General features: G+C 44.9%; 1 protein-coding gene across 2 annotated transcripts in view; it reads left to right on the top strand.

The window, feature by feature from the left end:
• Positions 1-16,558, top strand: part of LOC126335076 (protein pangolin, isoforms A/H/I/S) — a 989,572-nt gene that overhangs the window by 78,558 nt on the left and 894,456 nt on the right. For both annotated transcript variants that reach the window (XM_049997966.1, XM_049997965.1), the window contains exon 3: positions 4,574-4,677. In XM_049997966.1, the coding sequence (XP_049853923.1) occupies positions 4,574-4,677 (104 nt within the window). The remainder of the gene's footprint in view (positions 1-4,573; positions 4,678-16,558) is intronic.

Below are 16,558 nucleotides of genomic sequence, written 5' to 3'. Positions count from 1 at the left end.
ATGATAACAAAATGCTCTAAACATGGCCTGTAAAAAAGATGTGCTTATCATTTCCTTGTAAGACAGTGGTAATGTTCTTCGTACTGTACTATTAGTTTGTGGTACCGTAAATTTTCGAATTATCTTGTTCATAAAAGTTACGGTGACCTCAACCTGCAGGTTGGGATGACACCACAGTTATTTACTAGGCATGGTCCGTTTGGAGGTTGAATGTTCTTAACTTTAACTAGAGCTCTGGCTTGAATTATTCATCTAATTACAAATGCCTATTTATCGTGGATTCCGAACCATGGTGCAACTTGGCATTTTGCTTGTTAACAAATCATTGTTAGAGACGAAAGAAGCATTAGGTTTCAGAGTAGTACTGGAAAAAGTGTAAAGTAGTTTGATGAGATTAAGTCGCCGTTTGCAATTTATAGACACCTACCGCTGAGAATCTAGATGCCACAGTGTTGGTGGCAGTCCACGTTTTATCGACGGCGCGAGGAACCGGTGATCGCCAAAGGAGTGTGCCCGTGAATGTGAATTTTATCCGCCTCCTCCCTCGCGCCTCGATGCTCTCTGATTCCTGCGCCGTGTATACCGCAACAGCTCTGCGGCGCTCGTCAAGCCGGATTACAATTTGTTCGCCAACAGATTTTTTTCGCCGTGACAGCGTGGAGGAATTAATTTTGGTTAAAACTTTTGCAGGGAGAGAGGCAATTGGTAAGTCTTCACGTGGCTCATAATTACTCGACCAACTCGTGAAGCAGACTTTTTTTTCCCCTTTCTTCTTCCCCCTTGCACCCCCAGTTCCTCACTCTTCTGCAGACTAAACCTTTTTTTCCGTCTCTTTTCTGCTCGCCATTGCAGTTTCTGATATCCGTGGAAGTCGGGCTGTTTTATTGCAGTTCGGGGTTCATTTAAACTTTTAGGTCCTGGCCGAATGCGGCGGCTTTTAACGAGATCTGTGGGAAGCGCTCGCGGCGTATTATCGGGTCGCGCTGCCACGTGGCGTGTCGTTAGCGCCGGTCTCGGCACAACTTGGCGCTCCCAATCGTCGGGATCTGAGCGCGAGGCGGGCGCGCGGGCGGAACGGCCGTGTCTCGTTCTGCGGCTCTGCGGGGACGCGAGAGGCGTCAGCGCGGTCTGCGGCAGCCGCCCGGGCACGTTGCCATCTGCGTCATGCTAAGGCACTAATTCCCGTGCTTTTAAAAGTGAGCAGACTTATGCTATATTCATGTATCATTGGAATCTGGGGCTGCAGTGTTAGCGCCTGTACCTACTTTCACACAACCAAGCCTACTCCTTTTAGCGAATCGTGTTAGCTGCAGTCTCAGGCCTTCCGCAGATGATAACAGCTATCTATGAGCAATTATAGTAGTGGTATTGAGCTAGATCTCGACGACTAGATCTTAATAGAAAGAAATGCGATGTTGTGTAACTCACGAAACGTAAAAACGTGGAATTCTTCCACTACCTGATTAATGGTTCAAATGGCTCTGAGCACTATGGGACTTAACAGCTGTGGTCATCAGTCCCCTAGAACTTAGAACTACTTAAACCTAACTAACCTAAGGACATCACACACATCCATGCCCGAGGCAGGATTGGAACCTGCGAGCGTAGCTGTCGCGCGGTTCCGGACGGTGCGCCTAGAACCGCCAGACCACCGCGGCCGGCCCTGATTAATGGGTCACCAATACAGTCGTGTCATACAAATATTTGGGAGCAACTGTGTTGTAGAGGGATGAAGAAGGGCCGTTAAGGTTGAATTGTTGGTAAGCAGATAGACTGCGACTCATTGTGTAGGAAACTGTAACTTGCGTACAAAAGATATGTACGAAACACGTGGACAACCCCCGAGTGTATGAGACCCATATCAGTCGGACTAAAAGGAAAAAACTAGCTTGTACAAAGAAGGACGATGAGAATGAGAACGGTCGTAGGTTTGCATGCCTGGCGAGAGTGTATAAAAAAAGGTATACTTAAGTAACTGTAGCGACACAGCTGTAGAACAAACTGCTGAAACTTGACGATCCGTCATTCAAGGAAGAAATCTGGGATATTCTTGAGATTCATACATGTCTATCCAGTAGGGATCGTACAGATGTAGGTACACAAATACACCATGTGATCAAAAGTATCCGGACACCTGGCTGAAAAAGACTTAAAAGTTCGTGGCGCCCCCAATCGGTAATGCCGGAATTCAAGATTGTGTTGGCCTTGTTGACAGTTTTCACTCTCGCAGACATACATTCAGTCAGGTGCCGGGAGCTTTCTTGGGGAATGGCAGCCCATTCTTCACGGAGTACTGCACTGAGGAAATGTATCGATGTCGGTCGGTGAGGCCTGGCACGAAGTCGGCATTCCAAAACATCCCAAAGGTGTTCTGTAGGATTCAGGTCAGGACTCTCTGCAGGCAGTCCATTACAGGGATGTCGTTGTCGTGCAACCACTCCGCCACAGACCGTGCATTATGAACAGGCGCTCCATAGTGTTGAAAGACGCAGTCGCCATCCCCAAATTTCAGTAGTGGGAAACAAGAAGGTGCTTAAAACACCAACGTAGACCTGTTCAGTGATAGTGCCAAGCAAAACAGCAAGGGGTGCAAACCTCCTCCATGAAAAACACGACCACACCATAACACCACGGCCTCCGAATTTTGCTGTTGGCACTACACACGCTGTCAGATGACGTTCACTGGGTATTCGCCATACCCACACCTTGCCATCGGATCGCTACATCGTGTACCGCGATTCGTCACTCCATACAACGTTTTTCCACTATCCAATCGTCCAATGTTTACGCTCCTTACGTCAAGCGAGGCGTCGTTTGCCATTTACCGGCGTGATGTGTGGCTTATGAGCAAACGCTCGACCATGAAATCCAAGTTTTCTCATCTCCTGCCTAACTGTCATAGTACTTGCAGTGGATCCTGATGCAGATTGGAATTCCTGTGAGATGGTCTGGATAGATGTCTGTTTATTACATGTTAACGATCTTCTTCAACTGTCTGCGGTCTCTGCGAGTCAACAGCCGACGTCGGCCTGTACGCTTTTGTGCTGTACGTGTCCCTTCACGTTTCCATTTCACTATCAAATCGGAAACAGTGGACCTATAGATGTATAGGAGTGTGGAAATCGCGTGTACAGACGTATGACACAAGTGACACTCAATCACGTGACCACGTTCGAAGTTCGTGAGAACCGCGGGGCATCCCATTCTGCTCTCTCACGATGTATAATGACTACTGAGGTCGCTGATACGGAATAGCTAGCTGCACAATGCACCTAATGTGAAAAACGTATGTCTTTGGAGGTGTCCGGATACTTTTGATCACATAGTGTAATAGCTCGAACAGAGACGAACAAGTAGTCATTCTTCCCGTCCGAAAATAGAACAGAAAGAAATTAATATACTCCATATGGTTTATCATCTGCCGCACGCTTTAGTGATCCTAATAGATTTAGATTTCGTAGCCGCCATATGGCATGTTGCGGGAAAGACAGTACCATTTTCTCCTTGGCAGTCTTAGACCAGTACACTGTTTCCTGTATGACTGGGCTTCACTCATTTAACCATCTTTACATGAGACAGAGCTGAGGGCAACGGCACATGAACTCCTCTTTTGAGAAGAAGTTGACGACGATTTTCAACGACTTTTATCGTCGGCTGTTCATCTATGGTTCTTAACAGAATTCATGTTAAAAAAATGGTAATAACATTTACACATTACCAAGGGTATCGAAATTGACAATTCTCTAACTGCGATATGCAGTCATATGTTTGGTGTTGTTGAAGTGAAGTTTCCTCTTCCATTCAGCGTTTCTTTTTATTCTCTCGCTAAGACGTTTTTACAAAAGTTTGTGTCACAGGATGGAAGGTTGATAATCACACGTTTAATCACGACTGGGAAATAGCGATAACATGCGTCGAAATCGTCAACAAGCTTATGTTCAGTGAGATAAAAAATCGCTTAGTGGAAAGCCCGGCACAGATTTATTTTTCATTCTCACTGGCTGCACGGCCTGCGCCAGATATTTATACCTGTCAAATTTATAGGAATAATATATATAAACACAGATTTGGAATGTATGTTTGTATTTGGAATTAAGATACTTAGCAATTTTAATCTTAAATGAAGAGCATCGTGTGTTAACTATTTTGCGATTAGTTCGATGGCATTTTGTTTAAATTAAGTAGAGTAACTTTACTGTGAAAAAGCAAAAGATGCTAACATAAATTGCATGTGTATGACCTGTAATATTTCCTCGCTTTGTGTAACTGGTGGTATGTTTTCACTTTTCCAACAGAGCTGAAATCATCAACTCCTCTAGAAACACGAAAACATAGCGTCAGTAACATCGGTATATTTTTTTCGCTTGCGGCCCTCTGTAAATTAACGTAAGAAAAGACTAATAACATTTGTACTCTTGGCGCCTCAATAATCTGTGTTGTATTGAGGGAATGTATCTGAACAATACCTAGAATATTTGTCGGCTGAGAGAATTCGGCTAAAGCGTGGCATTCTGTTTGCAGCCCTGTGTTGTGTACTTGGATTTAGACTGACGCTGTTTGTTGGGTGTTTCAGGGAAGGTGGAGCCGACGCCTCACACGTCGTCCTTCAACATGGGCTACCTCGTCTCTCCGTACCCGTACCCCAACGGAACGGCTGGGCCCATCCCTGTCTCTATGGTGAGTACCCCTAAGTCCGTACCGAGTCGAAATGTGGACTTCGCTGTGAAGCGCTCGTGCCCTCGTTAAATACACGTGACCGCGCACTAAGCCCAAGCTGGTCATGCTAGTTTCGTGTGAACATTTGCCGGCATATGGTTCAAATTTTATAGCACATTCCTGGAAATGGAAGTATCACATGGATTATATTTGGTTGCAAACACTCTCAAGGCTAAGAAATTATTCAGTTACGTTAAAGGAAGACGTGCCGATGAACGAAAATGGAGGTGGTCGATGGAAGAAAGTACTAAGTGAGGATTAATTAGTGTTTTCAACTCCGCCACATGCTGGTAAAGTGGTCTATTTGTACCGCTAGAAATAACTGTTTACTATATAAATTGTTTCTCTTATTTATGGCTTTGTCTCTTAAAAGTTCACCGAAATATAACACGCAATAACTAAGACTAGCATTCTCATGGGTTAGCACTTTCTTCCGCAGAGCCCTATTACGAATTTCTTTGGTACGTACAACTATCTACGGTCCATTCTAATTCTCAGCCACGTTGGTACCTCATATAAGCTCAGTCATGTTGGTACCTGTTACAAGATATTCCACTTTACAGAAGGGCTATTTTTGAATGGCTGTTCAACATTTTCCGCAATTCATTCTTTGTACAGTGTCGTTTTAATCTACGAATGCTGATGGTAGGTTAATTCCTAGAGAGGATAATTTTGGTGACAAAATTTTAGTGTCCTCGCCAAAACTTAAAAGTTTTCATTTGTCCCCCGTGAGTGGGGAATAACCTGCTACCATACCTTACTCCGTTCTCAAATGCTGCATGCCTTTCATATACTTTGACTTTCAGAGGTGCAGTCAGGTTTATATACAAGTTACACATAGCCTACCATCCTCAGAATTTGACAGAATATATTCCAGTTTCACATTCTCAAAAGCTTCCGTAAAAAATTGCAATTGCCGTAAATGTAGGTTTGCCTGTCTTCAACCCGTCTTTTAAAGGTCGCGTGGTCTGTAATACCTGTTTTTCCCTAAACCCAAGTCGATCTCCCGCTAGGTCAGCTCCTGACAGTTTCTCCACCCTCCTATAGATAGCTTTTGTAAGTATTTTACAATTTTGTCTTACTGAACTGCTTGTACAGTAGTAAAATTTCCAACAGCTGCCCGTGTCTGTATCTAATAAAGAGTAATTATTTGCTAGTAATTATTTTAATATTTCCAGAACGGTATTAGGGCTTAATATTGCGCGTTGATTAGCAGGAGTTTCTCGTTCCAAATGTGTTGTGCGTACCCAGCTGTTGATGGAGCTGGATTCAGATTGCCAGCAAGGCACGTCAGTCGCCGTACTTGAGCCTAACTTTGGAGGCAGGATGTCGCAAGCGGACCAATGCACCAGAGAGAAGCAGTCCTAAACGTAGCTAGTCCCGAAATAGAGAAAAAGCGCCCTCTGCATTGCTTTACCATTTAGGTGATTACGCTGCGCCGCGCAGTGCCCGTAATCTGCATTAGGGGTGCGGAGTGGCGTCGGCTGGCCGACTTTGTACGTCTGGCGCACGTGCCCCATACGAGTACAGTCGCGCGTTTTAGTTCCCCGTATCCGTAATTAACGCCGCTGCATAACGCATTAAAATTACGCAGACGCTCCTTTACGTCTGCGCGTGCGAAACATCCGCTCGCTCGCAGCTCTAAATGTGGTCTCGCCAGAGACAAAAAGGGAGACGGAAAAAAGGAAGTAGCTGCTCCAAAATGAAAATGTGACACTGGAAATGCAGTGACATCGGTCACCTAGTACAGCAGTTAGCGTTAATTAAAGTTACCGCGGCGTAGAAGGTCGCTGTAAATCCTGTTGTATTAACCATTAGTAAATTGGCTTGGCATAGACAGAGCAGCAAAGCTGAGAGCGAGAGAGTCGCGCTAACGAGGCATTAGCACCTGCAGCGAGCCGGCCCGCCAACAACCCGCCGCGTGCACTTTTCCCTCGGCCGGTCGCTTCTGCTCCGACCGCTCGCTGCCGCCCGACTACCGAACGTCAAACTGGACAACACATCGCACTTCGTCTTCCGATACGCGCTCGTGTCAGTACCCCGTTCCGTAGGCAGCAACCTTCCTGTCCCGATCGGAGTGAAGCTTCATTCCCATAGTTTTTTCCCTATTCTGTTCAGCAGCTCTTCAGTAGTTACTCCATCTACCTATCTGACCATCAGCATTCTTCTGTAGCACCGCATTTGAAAAGCTTCTATTCTCTCCTTGTCTAAGCTACTAACCGCCAATGTTTCCCTGTCGTACAAGCCTAAACTCGAAACAAGTACGTTCAGAAATAACTTCTAACAGAAGTCGGCCGAAGAAAGGCCTAGCCCACAAGAGCGTATTTTGGGTTACTGCATGTTATATATTGCGTTAAATTCCCAAGACATGAGAGTAAGTACATTAAGTCAAATACAGGATATCCCAAGAGGATGATCAATAATCAGGGACGTGACAGAAATGTTCATTTGAAGCATAAAAAGTCTACTGAACATTGGCTCTAAATTTCATACCTTAAGAGCTATAAGTACTTGTTCATCTTCGCTACCATGAAACACATCTGTTACATTTTAGAGCCCATGTTTACTACACTTTTCCGTTTCGAAGGGTGATTGCTATCATATACCTGAATAATTACCAATCCTCCTCGGACACGTTGTTTAGTACAAAGCAGTTCCTAGCGTATATGGAGTACTACTTGCTACCAGCATGTAGTGAACAAGACAGCGTGATCAGATTAATCCTTCCTAAATTGAGGGTTATCATTTCCTTCCGCCAACCGCTTCAATTTATATTCGATGTTAATGTATGTCTCTTTTTTTCAGAAAGCCGCTATTCCCAATCTGCATTTCATATATCTACTTAATTGAGTGCACCACAGCCAAAAATTTGTTAAATGAATATGGTATTTTTCCACTTAGGCTGTTTTTAAACTTTTTCCTTCTTTTCACAACTAGTTTCGACTTGTCACAAAATGTTAGTACTTGCCAGTGTTTCACGTACGGTACTTTCCGTTGATTTACCTTCAGCCATTGAGTTCCCATTTCGTAGTGGGAACGTAGAGTGCCTTTTCAATATAGTTAAACACTGAGTAGTGGTTCAAAAAGCTGAAACTAATTGTGAAAAGAAGAAAAAGTTTAAATAAACAACCGTCCAAGTGGAAGAATGCCGCTTGGTTTGAATGGTTTTCATACCGTCTTTACGCCCTCCCACGTGTCATTTTGCTGCCCGGATTGCAACACTCGTCCACTACTTTTATGTCTCCTACTTCTCTCGGCAGCACCTGATTTGATTCGAGTGCACACACTTGCGCCTTTTTGCCTGCTTCATGTTCATCTTATAACCCTTAAGAACAGTATCCATTCACTTCATGCGATTGTCCAAATCCTTTGCCACTCTAGAATAACAGTGTACTCGGCAAACCATAATGTTTCTTATTTCATCTCTCGGAACCGTATTTTTTTTTTCTCTTTTAATTTTTCTTCACTTTACTTACCACTTACATAAACACACAGGAGTGCATATGCCATACAGTAGAATAACATCCAGAGCCGGTCCCTCCTCAACTATTCTCACGCTTTCATGTCCTATAACTAATACAAGTATAAATAACACAGTGCAAGGTTCACTAGTACGCTGTAATCTAGTGTGGCGTTTACCAAATTAGCTTCTGTGAAATCTTAAACTTTTACAAGGAAGCAAAGCAGGGCGCGAGGAGAAGGGAGTGGTGGTTTAAATTTTGGTCGCCCACTTACTACACTCTACGATTGCCGGCCGCGGTGGTCTAGCGGTTCTAGGCGCTCAGTCCGGAACCGCGCGACTGCTGCGGTCGCAGGTTCGAATCCTGCCTCGCGCATGGATGTGTGTGATGTCCTTAGGTTAGTTAGGTTTAAGTAGTTCTAAGTTCTAGGGGACTGATGACCACAGCAGTTAAGCCCCATAGTGCTCAGAGCCATTTGAACCACTCTACGATCAGGAGGTACGAATGTTTTAGTAATCATTTTTTCGTCTCCTTAAACCATACACACCTAGTTCTTCGCAGCGTTAAGTCTTGACGATTGTTACCCGCTGATAGCTACACTGTGTTACTTAGTCTTATGGTTTACACGTCAGCAATTACTAGGAATTCGGTGACTTTTCCATTTTCCAGTTTTCTACTTTTCTTAACAATTGGTGTTTAACACTCGTGTATTTTTATAGAGTGCCTGCTGTTCAGCACCTTTAGGCTTTTCCACGCCCTTTTTTCCGTGACGTTTATTCGAACCCTGAGTAATGTTTAATCAATCTGCACACCATCACTCTTTTTGGAATTTGTAGTATAAGAGCAATATAGTTACAGCAGTACCAGATTCTATACAGGGTGATTCAGTGATATGTAACATATGACGGAAGAGGGTAAATGTATCAGTAAGGGACCTTGGTCTGGAACTGACCGAGTAGAAAGTTCTAAGCGAAAATCGTTCTGATGCGTCTGACACTGGAATACATGTAACAGTACTGTTGGCACCTCTCCATTTCGAGAATAAAGTGGTTGCTTCGCTCCGACGTCTTTCCAAATCCTGACAAGTACACCGTATTGAAAATTCAGTGCCCAGAGTGACATATACGATGACGGAGACAGCATCAAACACAGTACGTCAAGCAACGAAGTGTCAGAAATGCTTCTTACGTGAGTACGAAGTATCCAGGAAGTCATTGGGTGTGATAAGAGATTAAAACAGCGTTAAATGTGTTTTCGATCAGTCTTACAATAAATGCCCCAAATGAGGACCGTTAACTTGAGAGCAGGGCCGGTTTCGACGTAGCTGGACGTCCCGTGTTCGATGGAAAGTGTGTGACGTGTTCTGTACGTGTATCACCGCTGCAAGAATTCTTGCAAGTAATTCCTCCAAAGGCCTTCACATGAGCTCTCGTGTAGCCCTACAGAAAGGAGTCTAGTGTGGTGACGTCTAGGGATCTTCAAAGCCAAACTACAGGTTTGCCAGAGCTCCTCTCCTCAAGGACTTTGGTGGGTGCTCTTACAAGAATAGAGTGTACATGGCCACCTAAGTCGAGGAGGCGGCAACATGAAGTGCTCAAGTAGTACGGTTGTCGCCTACGATACTGTCCTACATGTAAGCTGAAAATTGTCCTTTATGACTTCACCTAACTGTGGTGTGTGATTTGTCATGCGACCTTAAGTGCGGATAATAATATTTGTACCGGGTGATCAAGAAGTCAGTATAAATTTGAAAACTGAGTAAATCACGGAATAATGTAGATAGAGAGGTACAAATTGACACACAAGCTTGGAATGACATGCGATTTTATTAGAACCAAAAAAATACGAAAGTTCAAAAAATGTCCGACATCTCATCAGAATCGCAATAATTAGCATAACAAAGTAAGACAAAGCAAATATGATGTTCTTTACAGGAAATGCTCAATATGTCCACCATAATTCGTAAAGCATGTCCGGAGTTATGGTGAGGCATTGGCGTCAGATGTTGTCTTTCAGCATCCCTAGAGATGTCGGTCGATCACGATACACTTGCGACTTCAGGTAACCCCAAAGCCAATAATCGCACGGACTGAGGTCTGGGGACCTGGGAGGCCGAGCATGACAAAGTGGCGGCTGAGCACACCATCATCACCAAACGACGCGCACAAGACATCTTTCACGCGTCTAGCTATACTTTGCTTTTTTTTTTCTCCTAATAAAACCCCATGTCATTCCAAGCATGTGTGTCAATTTTCACGTCTCTATCTACGTTATTCCGTGGTTTATTAAGTTTTCAAATTTATACTGACTTTTTGATCACCCGGTACAAGCCTTCCTCACTAAAGTTAACTTCCTCCGTCAACAAAACATTTTCAGTGAACTGAAGGTCTTCGTTAACCTGTTACAGAAACCAACGTACTAAATCAAGCCGAAGGGGATAACGATCCTGGTCCCACGGCCTGTAGTGCGGCAGTAAGGATGAAGCAATAGCTCATACAGCACATTCCGCACCAGACTGTGGTGTACACCGAGCTCAGCGGGAATTGCTTGCTCGATGTGCATTTCCGACAACCGACTGCAAACGAAATATATTTCTTTGCTTCCCTCATCTTATCTGCCAACCTGAGCGCAGAATTTTTTTTCACCCTGTATAGTGTATTCAGCTACCTGAGAGCCCCCCCTCCCCGAGGACGATCCAGTACCACGTCGACGGCGGCGAGCAGTGCACCTTCGTTAGGCGTTGCGCGTTGCGCACCCTCGGCGCAGATGGCGGGGGGTGTAGTGTCCGCGCGTGTGTGGCTGCGGCGCGGCGAGGCGCCTGGCACGGCGCGACGGCGGGGGCCGCGGATTTATGTGTCGCACTGCAGCGCCACCCGCTAATTAGCTTTTACGACGGCTCCGCCCCGAGTCGGAAATCCACTCCCAAGGTCGCCAAGTAGCTGCCGCCCTAGCACTGCTTCACTGATGGAATTGGGTTCGCCGTGTCGTTCTGCACTCCCACTATCGTTTGGGGTGTTCCAGTGCGTCATAATATTCTGATACACACACACAAGCACACATAGACATCTCTAACCGCCTACCACCCAAAAGAGCTTTCGTACGTATGTCATCTTCTTCAGGAAGAGCACTGTAATTTAAACCGTGATTGACCCGCGATTGGTCGACCTACGTCATCGTGGTTAGGGTGTGAAACAGTTGCTGTAACCAGGACAGCATCCGTAATCTTAGTAGTGCGTCGAAAAGCTCTGACCGCTGAAAGGCTTCAGAGAAATTCGCCGAGTTGCTCCAACCGACGCCCATAGGATGTTGGACGTCGACACGAGTTTTGGCTGCATGTGTTTCAGAAGCCTTGGTGACCAATCATGGGCTGATAACATGGCCATCACAGCAGCAATTACGATAGCCAGTTGTTCGCGACGAAGACGATGGAGGTTGTCGTTGAAAACTCCAGAAATCTACTCTATTTCGACGATCCGAGAAAATCAAAAACATTTTACGAGTACACATATTAAAATGTCTATTGTTGAGCACTACTACAATTATTATTACTGGAAAATCATAGTTTAGTCTCTTAGTTGGTTCCGGACGGCAGGATTTCGAATTAGACGCCATGTGACAGTGTGCAGATTTATGGGCGGTAGTCCGTTTTAGACAATTTCAGGGACTTGCGCACCAAGACGTTCGTGGCAAATCCTAGCGGCTACCGCTTCTGAGTGCCGAATAGCGTGTGCTGATGAGGTATTTTGGGTGTCAACAATAAATAGGTCGGCAAATATATTTATATTAATTTTTCAGTAATCTGTCGCAACTGCTAGTATTGGTAATTACAGTGTCGGCGAGAAGTTATATGCTGCGGCAGATAAGATGTTAGCTAATAAATAACTCTTACACCCTCACAAGCCAAATAATGGGATAAGGGACAGGTCACACTTACCTATAACGGCTTATGTACATCTGAAGACAGTAACTATGATTCAACGTTTTCAGATGTAATTACCGGTACCTCTTTATCTAGAGAGATAGCATAATAATTTCCTCTGGGTGCAAGTGACAATGTGTCCTTAACGTACCCTAGTAATCCTGCGGAGGACTGGGGACCTAGAGTTTGACGTGAAATCCGAACCATGTGTTGTTCCTAGCTAATTTTAATGTCATTGTTAGGCTCCGCTGAAGACAGACTGAAACATTCCGTGGTCCGGCCGGAATTTGATGTCGCGATCTTCCGGTTTTCAGGCATGCGCTTTACCACACCACCAGGCCTGGCATCTAGGGAGATACGAATTACTGAAGCGCAGCATGGTAACGCACCGTCGCTCGGTCAGGTGAGTCTTCTTTCCTTATTAGGAGGCTGGGCAACCGATCCCGTTCATTGCGCAATTAGTAACAGCGGTGAAAGTAGGCTCTTAGGGAATGTTTATCGCGCTGACACAGTGCACTTCTTCAGGCAGAGTTTAAGGGAACAGTCGCTAGCGTTGAGGTAGTATCTACTACTACTGCATCAGTAGTCGTCGACGCTGCAGTCTCATGAGCTCTTTCATGCGCTATTTTTATTCGTGAAGACATATTTCTCACCCTGACTTCATGTGGTTCGTGATGTCCACCCGCGTCAGAGGTCTGTATAGTATATTAAAACTGCGGTGCGGGTCTAGGTCGCTGGTTGAGTCCCGACGGTTAAAGTAAGTTTCTTCACCAGGACAGTGTACATATTAGGATTACTAGGTTGAATATGCCATTGTTATTAATTAAATCCCGCACCCCCCCCCCCCTCCCCATACCCGCAACTGGCAATGGAGTGTTGGCGCGTGGTAGTAATCGGTTGGGAATTCTGTATTCGACCCCTCCTTCCTAGTTTTCTCGAGGTGTAACCTATGTACCGGTACAGCGTTTCACTCTTCCGTCACCACCACCACACGCGTTAAACACCACACAGATAGTTATGTTTACTATGCGGGATGATTAATGTAATACCCTTGACACAAAGTCGTATCTGTGTGCACCACACGAGTGATATACATCCTTACACATCGTTGTGGTTTTAGGCAATCTCGTATGTTCGGTGAATTTTGACGTTGTCAAACAGCAGCACACGAACTGTTTGAAATGTCCTCTTTTATTAAGAAATGCCTTGATTACATTTTGTAAATATATTACTGTATATACCTACAAAATGCGATTAAGACATTTGTGAACAAAAGAGTGGGTCTCATGTGGTCTGTCAAGCTAATACTTACCTGTTTATCAGTTTTCTGCGTATAGTCAGTGTTCCCGGTCTTCTTGACGCGTCTAAATGGAGAATGAAGTAGTGCTTCGGAGGATTTCTTCCAACTTCTTCGTTAGGAGCAATTTGTAACATATCATTTCCTGCTCACCCATGTGTGTTACACGTTTTTCACTTTGTAGCCGCCTCGGTCAGTTTCCTTTCTCAGTTCGAAGGGGTTTCTTGTTCAGCTAAATATGATGGGCCGGATGTACCAAACGCAGCAAATGGTGGCGACTGGAGCCTACATGGCGGGCTTGGCGAGAAATTTCTCCATGACGGAGTTGGAGAAAGACTTGTTAGTGTCCCCACAGGGGGCAGCATCTGACAAAAACGTTGTTAGCAATAGGAGGAGAATGGCCAATGACACCGCCTACTTTTTCTTCTGTTTTAATGATTGGCTGAAAGGACTATATTTTAAATAATTTCGTGAAGCAGTGGTGAGTTCACGAAAGCGCGCAGTCAGCCGGCGGTCCTCGTGTGTTGGAGGAGTCTTCTGCCATCTGGGGCAGAGGGGTATTTTCGGACCATATTCTGGAAGTCTGGGTTTCGTGATCCATCGGTTTTAACGAAGGCCTGAAAGCCACACGCAAGACAGAGTGCATCCGTAATGCGTTCTTGCGCGCTAGCAGCGATTTCTGCTTAGGTATTTGCCGTTGCGCTTCGTGGGTAGTGGTGAGTAATTAGTGTGAAATTGCGCGGTAAAGTAAGGGCTCTCTGAAAACGGAGATTCTAGTTAGCTGGAAGTGGTAGTTAGATAAACAGTGACGGACTTGGCTTTGGTTATTCGGCACTAACAACCTTCATTTCTATAAGTGGAAATCTGAGAGTAATGTTTTTTGAGTGCTCTTTTCTCTGTTGATATAGAACTGTGTTCCCGTTTGGTTGTCTAGTATTTGTGAACGGCAATTATTAATAGCCAGTTGAAAGTAATTAACGGAAATGTTGCTAGTGAACCTTCCGATCCAGTGCTCGGATCCTGGAGCACATGGAAGCAGATATAAATAGGAATTTTGAAGTATTTACCTTGATGTGTGAGAATTTGACCCAGCCTCGCGGGTCAAAGGGAGGCTGGCGATTCTGATTTAATGTGATTGGATGGTGTACCATAGTAGACCGTTAATAGGGATCCACCAAAAATGTTGCCGATTAGAACTGCGGAGCAGTTCGTCGCGACACTGCTCTGGCACACTTCATGGTGCCAAGAATACGTGGAATCTGGTCGCTGCAGCGAGTGGGCACCACGGATGCTCTGAGGTCGGACGAAAGGAGTTTTCCATATTTTGTAACCAGTTTTTGACCTTGTTACTGGTCGCCCCACGTCACATTGACTCCGTAATATTAGAGATATCGTCGTTGTCGGTAATGGAAGGATGCTAGTGGCGCTACTGTTGCTTCTGAGACATAGACAATTCTGCTATTTTTGTTTATAGTCTCCCAATTGTTTACGTTCCGACAGGAGCAGCGGCTCGGTAGAGTCCCTCCATGACATACATCGAAACTGTGACAGCATAACGTCACGATGTCGTAAGACGACCAATCACTGGCAATTTATTTCTTGTAAAAGTTTCCGCAGCAGCAGTCGTGACACTGAGTTGTTTTCGACAAAAATGATGCAGGCAACCCTCGAAAGCTTAAGATTTTACTCTATTTTCTTGCGGCATGAAGATCGGGAACATTTGGAAAAGCATGTAGTTGCGTAAAACTTGTTTCCTAGTTAAAACATGAAACACACAGGCGAGACTTCACGAGAAATGTTGGTGAATTAATAGTGAACCGCTCCCGCGAGTGGTTAGAGGTAATCAGCGCATGGAATATCGAAAAGTATATTCTGCCAGTGCTGTACATGCACTATGGTTCACAGCGATTTTATCATTGATACCTTAGCGTAGTTACTAGAAGGTCTCAGTTCATACGTCGCTACTCTTAACGTGCTCAGTATGCAGAGTAGCACTTACTAAAAATGCCTGAAAGACGATTCTGGGCTGTAGCAGTCAGAGCTGTGTGTTGTCGGTTGTGTATGGTAGACCTACTTAGTGCTTGTTCGTATGGGGTGCGACGTGCAGGCGAACTGCAAAATTAAGGAGTCACGATCGACGGCACGCACGTCTTTACGAAGCGGTACATTTAGCACCGTCAGCTACAGAAGTGACCGGGAGGCGTGTGGCGAAGCGTCATATTCCAGAGAGTACAAATTGTAAATTTTTGGCATATTTCACTTTCGAATATAAATTAATATCGGCGATATTTGCGTACGCTTTCATAAATCGTCGGTTATGCGTTTAATTGTTTTTGCGTGCATTACTTTCACATAATGTCGGGTAAAATTGTGTAAGGCTGTCTTCCTACGATGTGGGGGTTTAAGATAAGAGAACAGCCAGCCTGGAATTTTTTTATTAGCTGTACCACGGCTTAAAATATGCGTATGTAGTCTGTGGTGTAAAAAGTATTTGAATGGTAGAATATCGACGACAACTGTATGCAGAAAATGCGCATTAATGTCCAATTCCGGGATGGGTGAGCTGATAAGCCAGATGGAGTGCTACATTAGCGGGCCAGAAGCTAGTGTTAACTGAATTTCGCTCTCAGGTACTCACGCTAAAAGGGTCGCTGGACCATTGTTGAACACAAGAGCACCTTTTTCCCTTTTTTTTGTGCGCGTTATTTGATTTGATGGTCGCTAACAGCACTGCAGCGGAATTAAAACGAGTGGGAAATCCGTAATATGACCCGTTACATACTTGATGAATAAATTTAAAATGCTGTCCAGGAGCAAACCGTTTATGCCGTGTAACAGATTGGAAAATAAAGCGGAAGCCGAGGAATGATTTGGAGTAATAACACATTACTAGAATACGAGCGCTCCGGCGCTGCGGCAAGGGGGAGGGGTGCGAATGAAAGGGGTTTTATGTATGCAACGAATTTACATTTGCGCTCTGCTCATTAATTCCGCTTTTCCAATGCCGATTCTGCGGCTCGTTCGTCGGCTCCATTGTCTGGCTGTTGTGGTGGCGTGTTACGGGATGTGGCGCTGTCGTCTTCCTCCCGCTGGCTGGCGCCTTTGCTCGATCGCTTAAGGCGGAGATATTTTCTTTTCAGATTACTGCTGTATCATGGCACGGAT

Source organism: Schistocerca gregaria, chromosome 2 (assembly GCF_023897955.1).
Source record: "Schistocerca gregaria isolate iqSchGreg1 chromosome 2, iqSchGreg1.2, whole genome shotgun sequence".
In the NCBI taxonomy this organism is placed as follows: Eukaryota; Metazoa; Arthropoda; class Insecta; order Orthoptera; family Acrididae; genus Schistocerca; species Schistocerca gregaria.
Note: the sequence above shows the minus strand (reverse complement) of the source record. Positions and strands in the feature narration are given on the sequence as shown.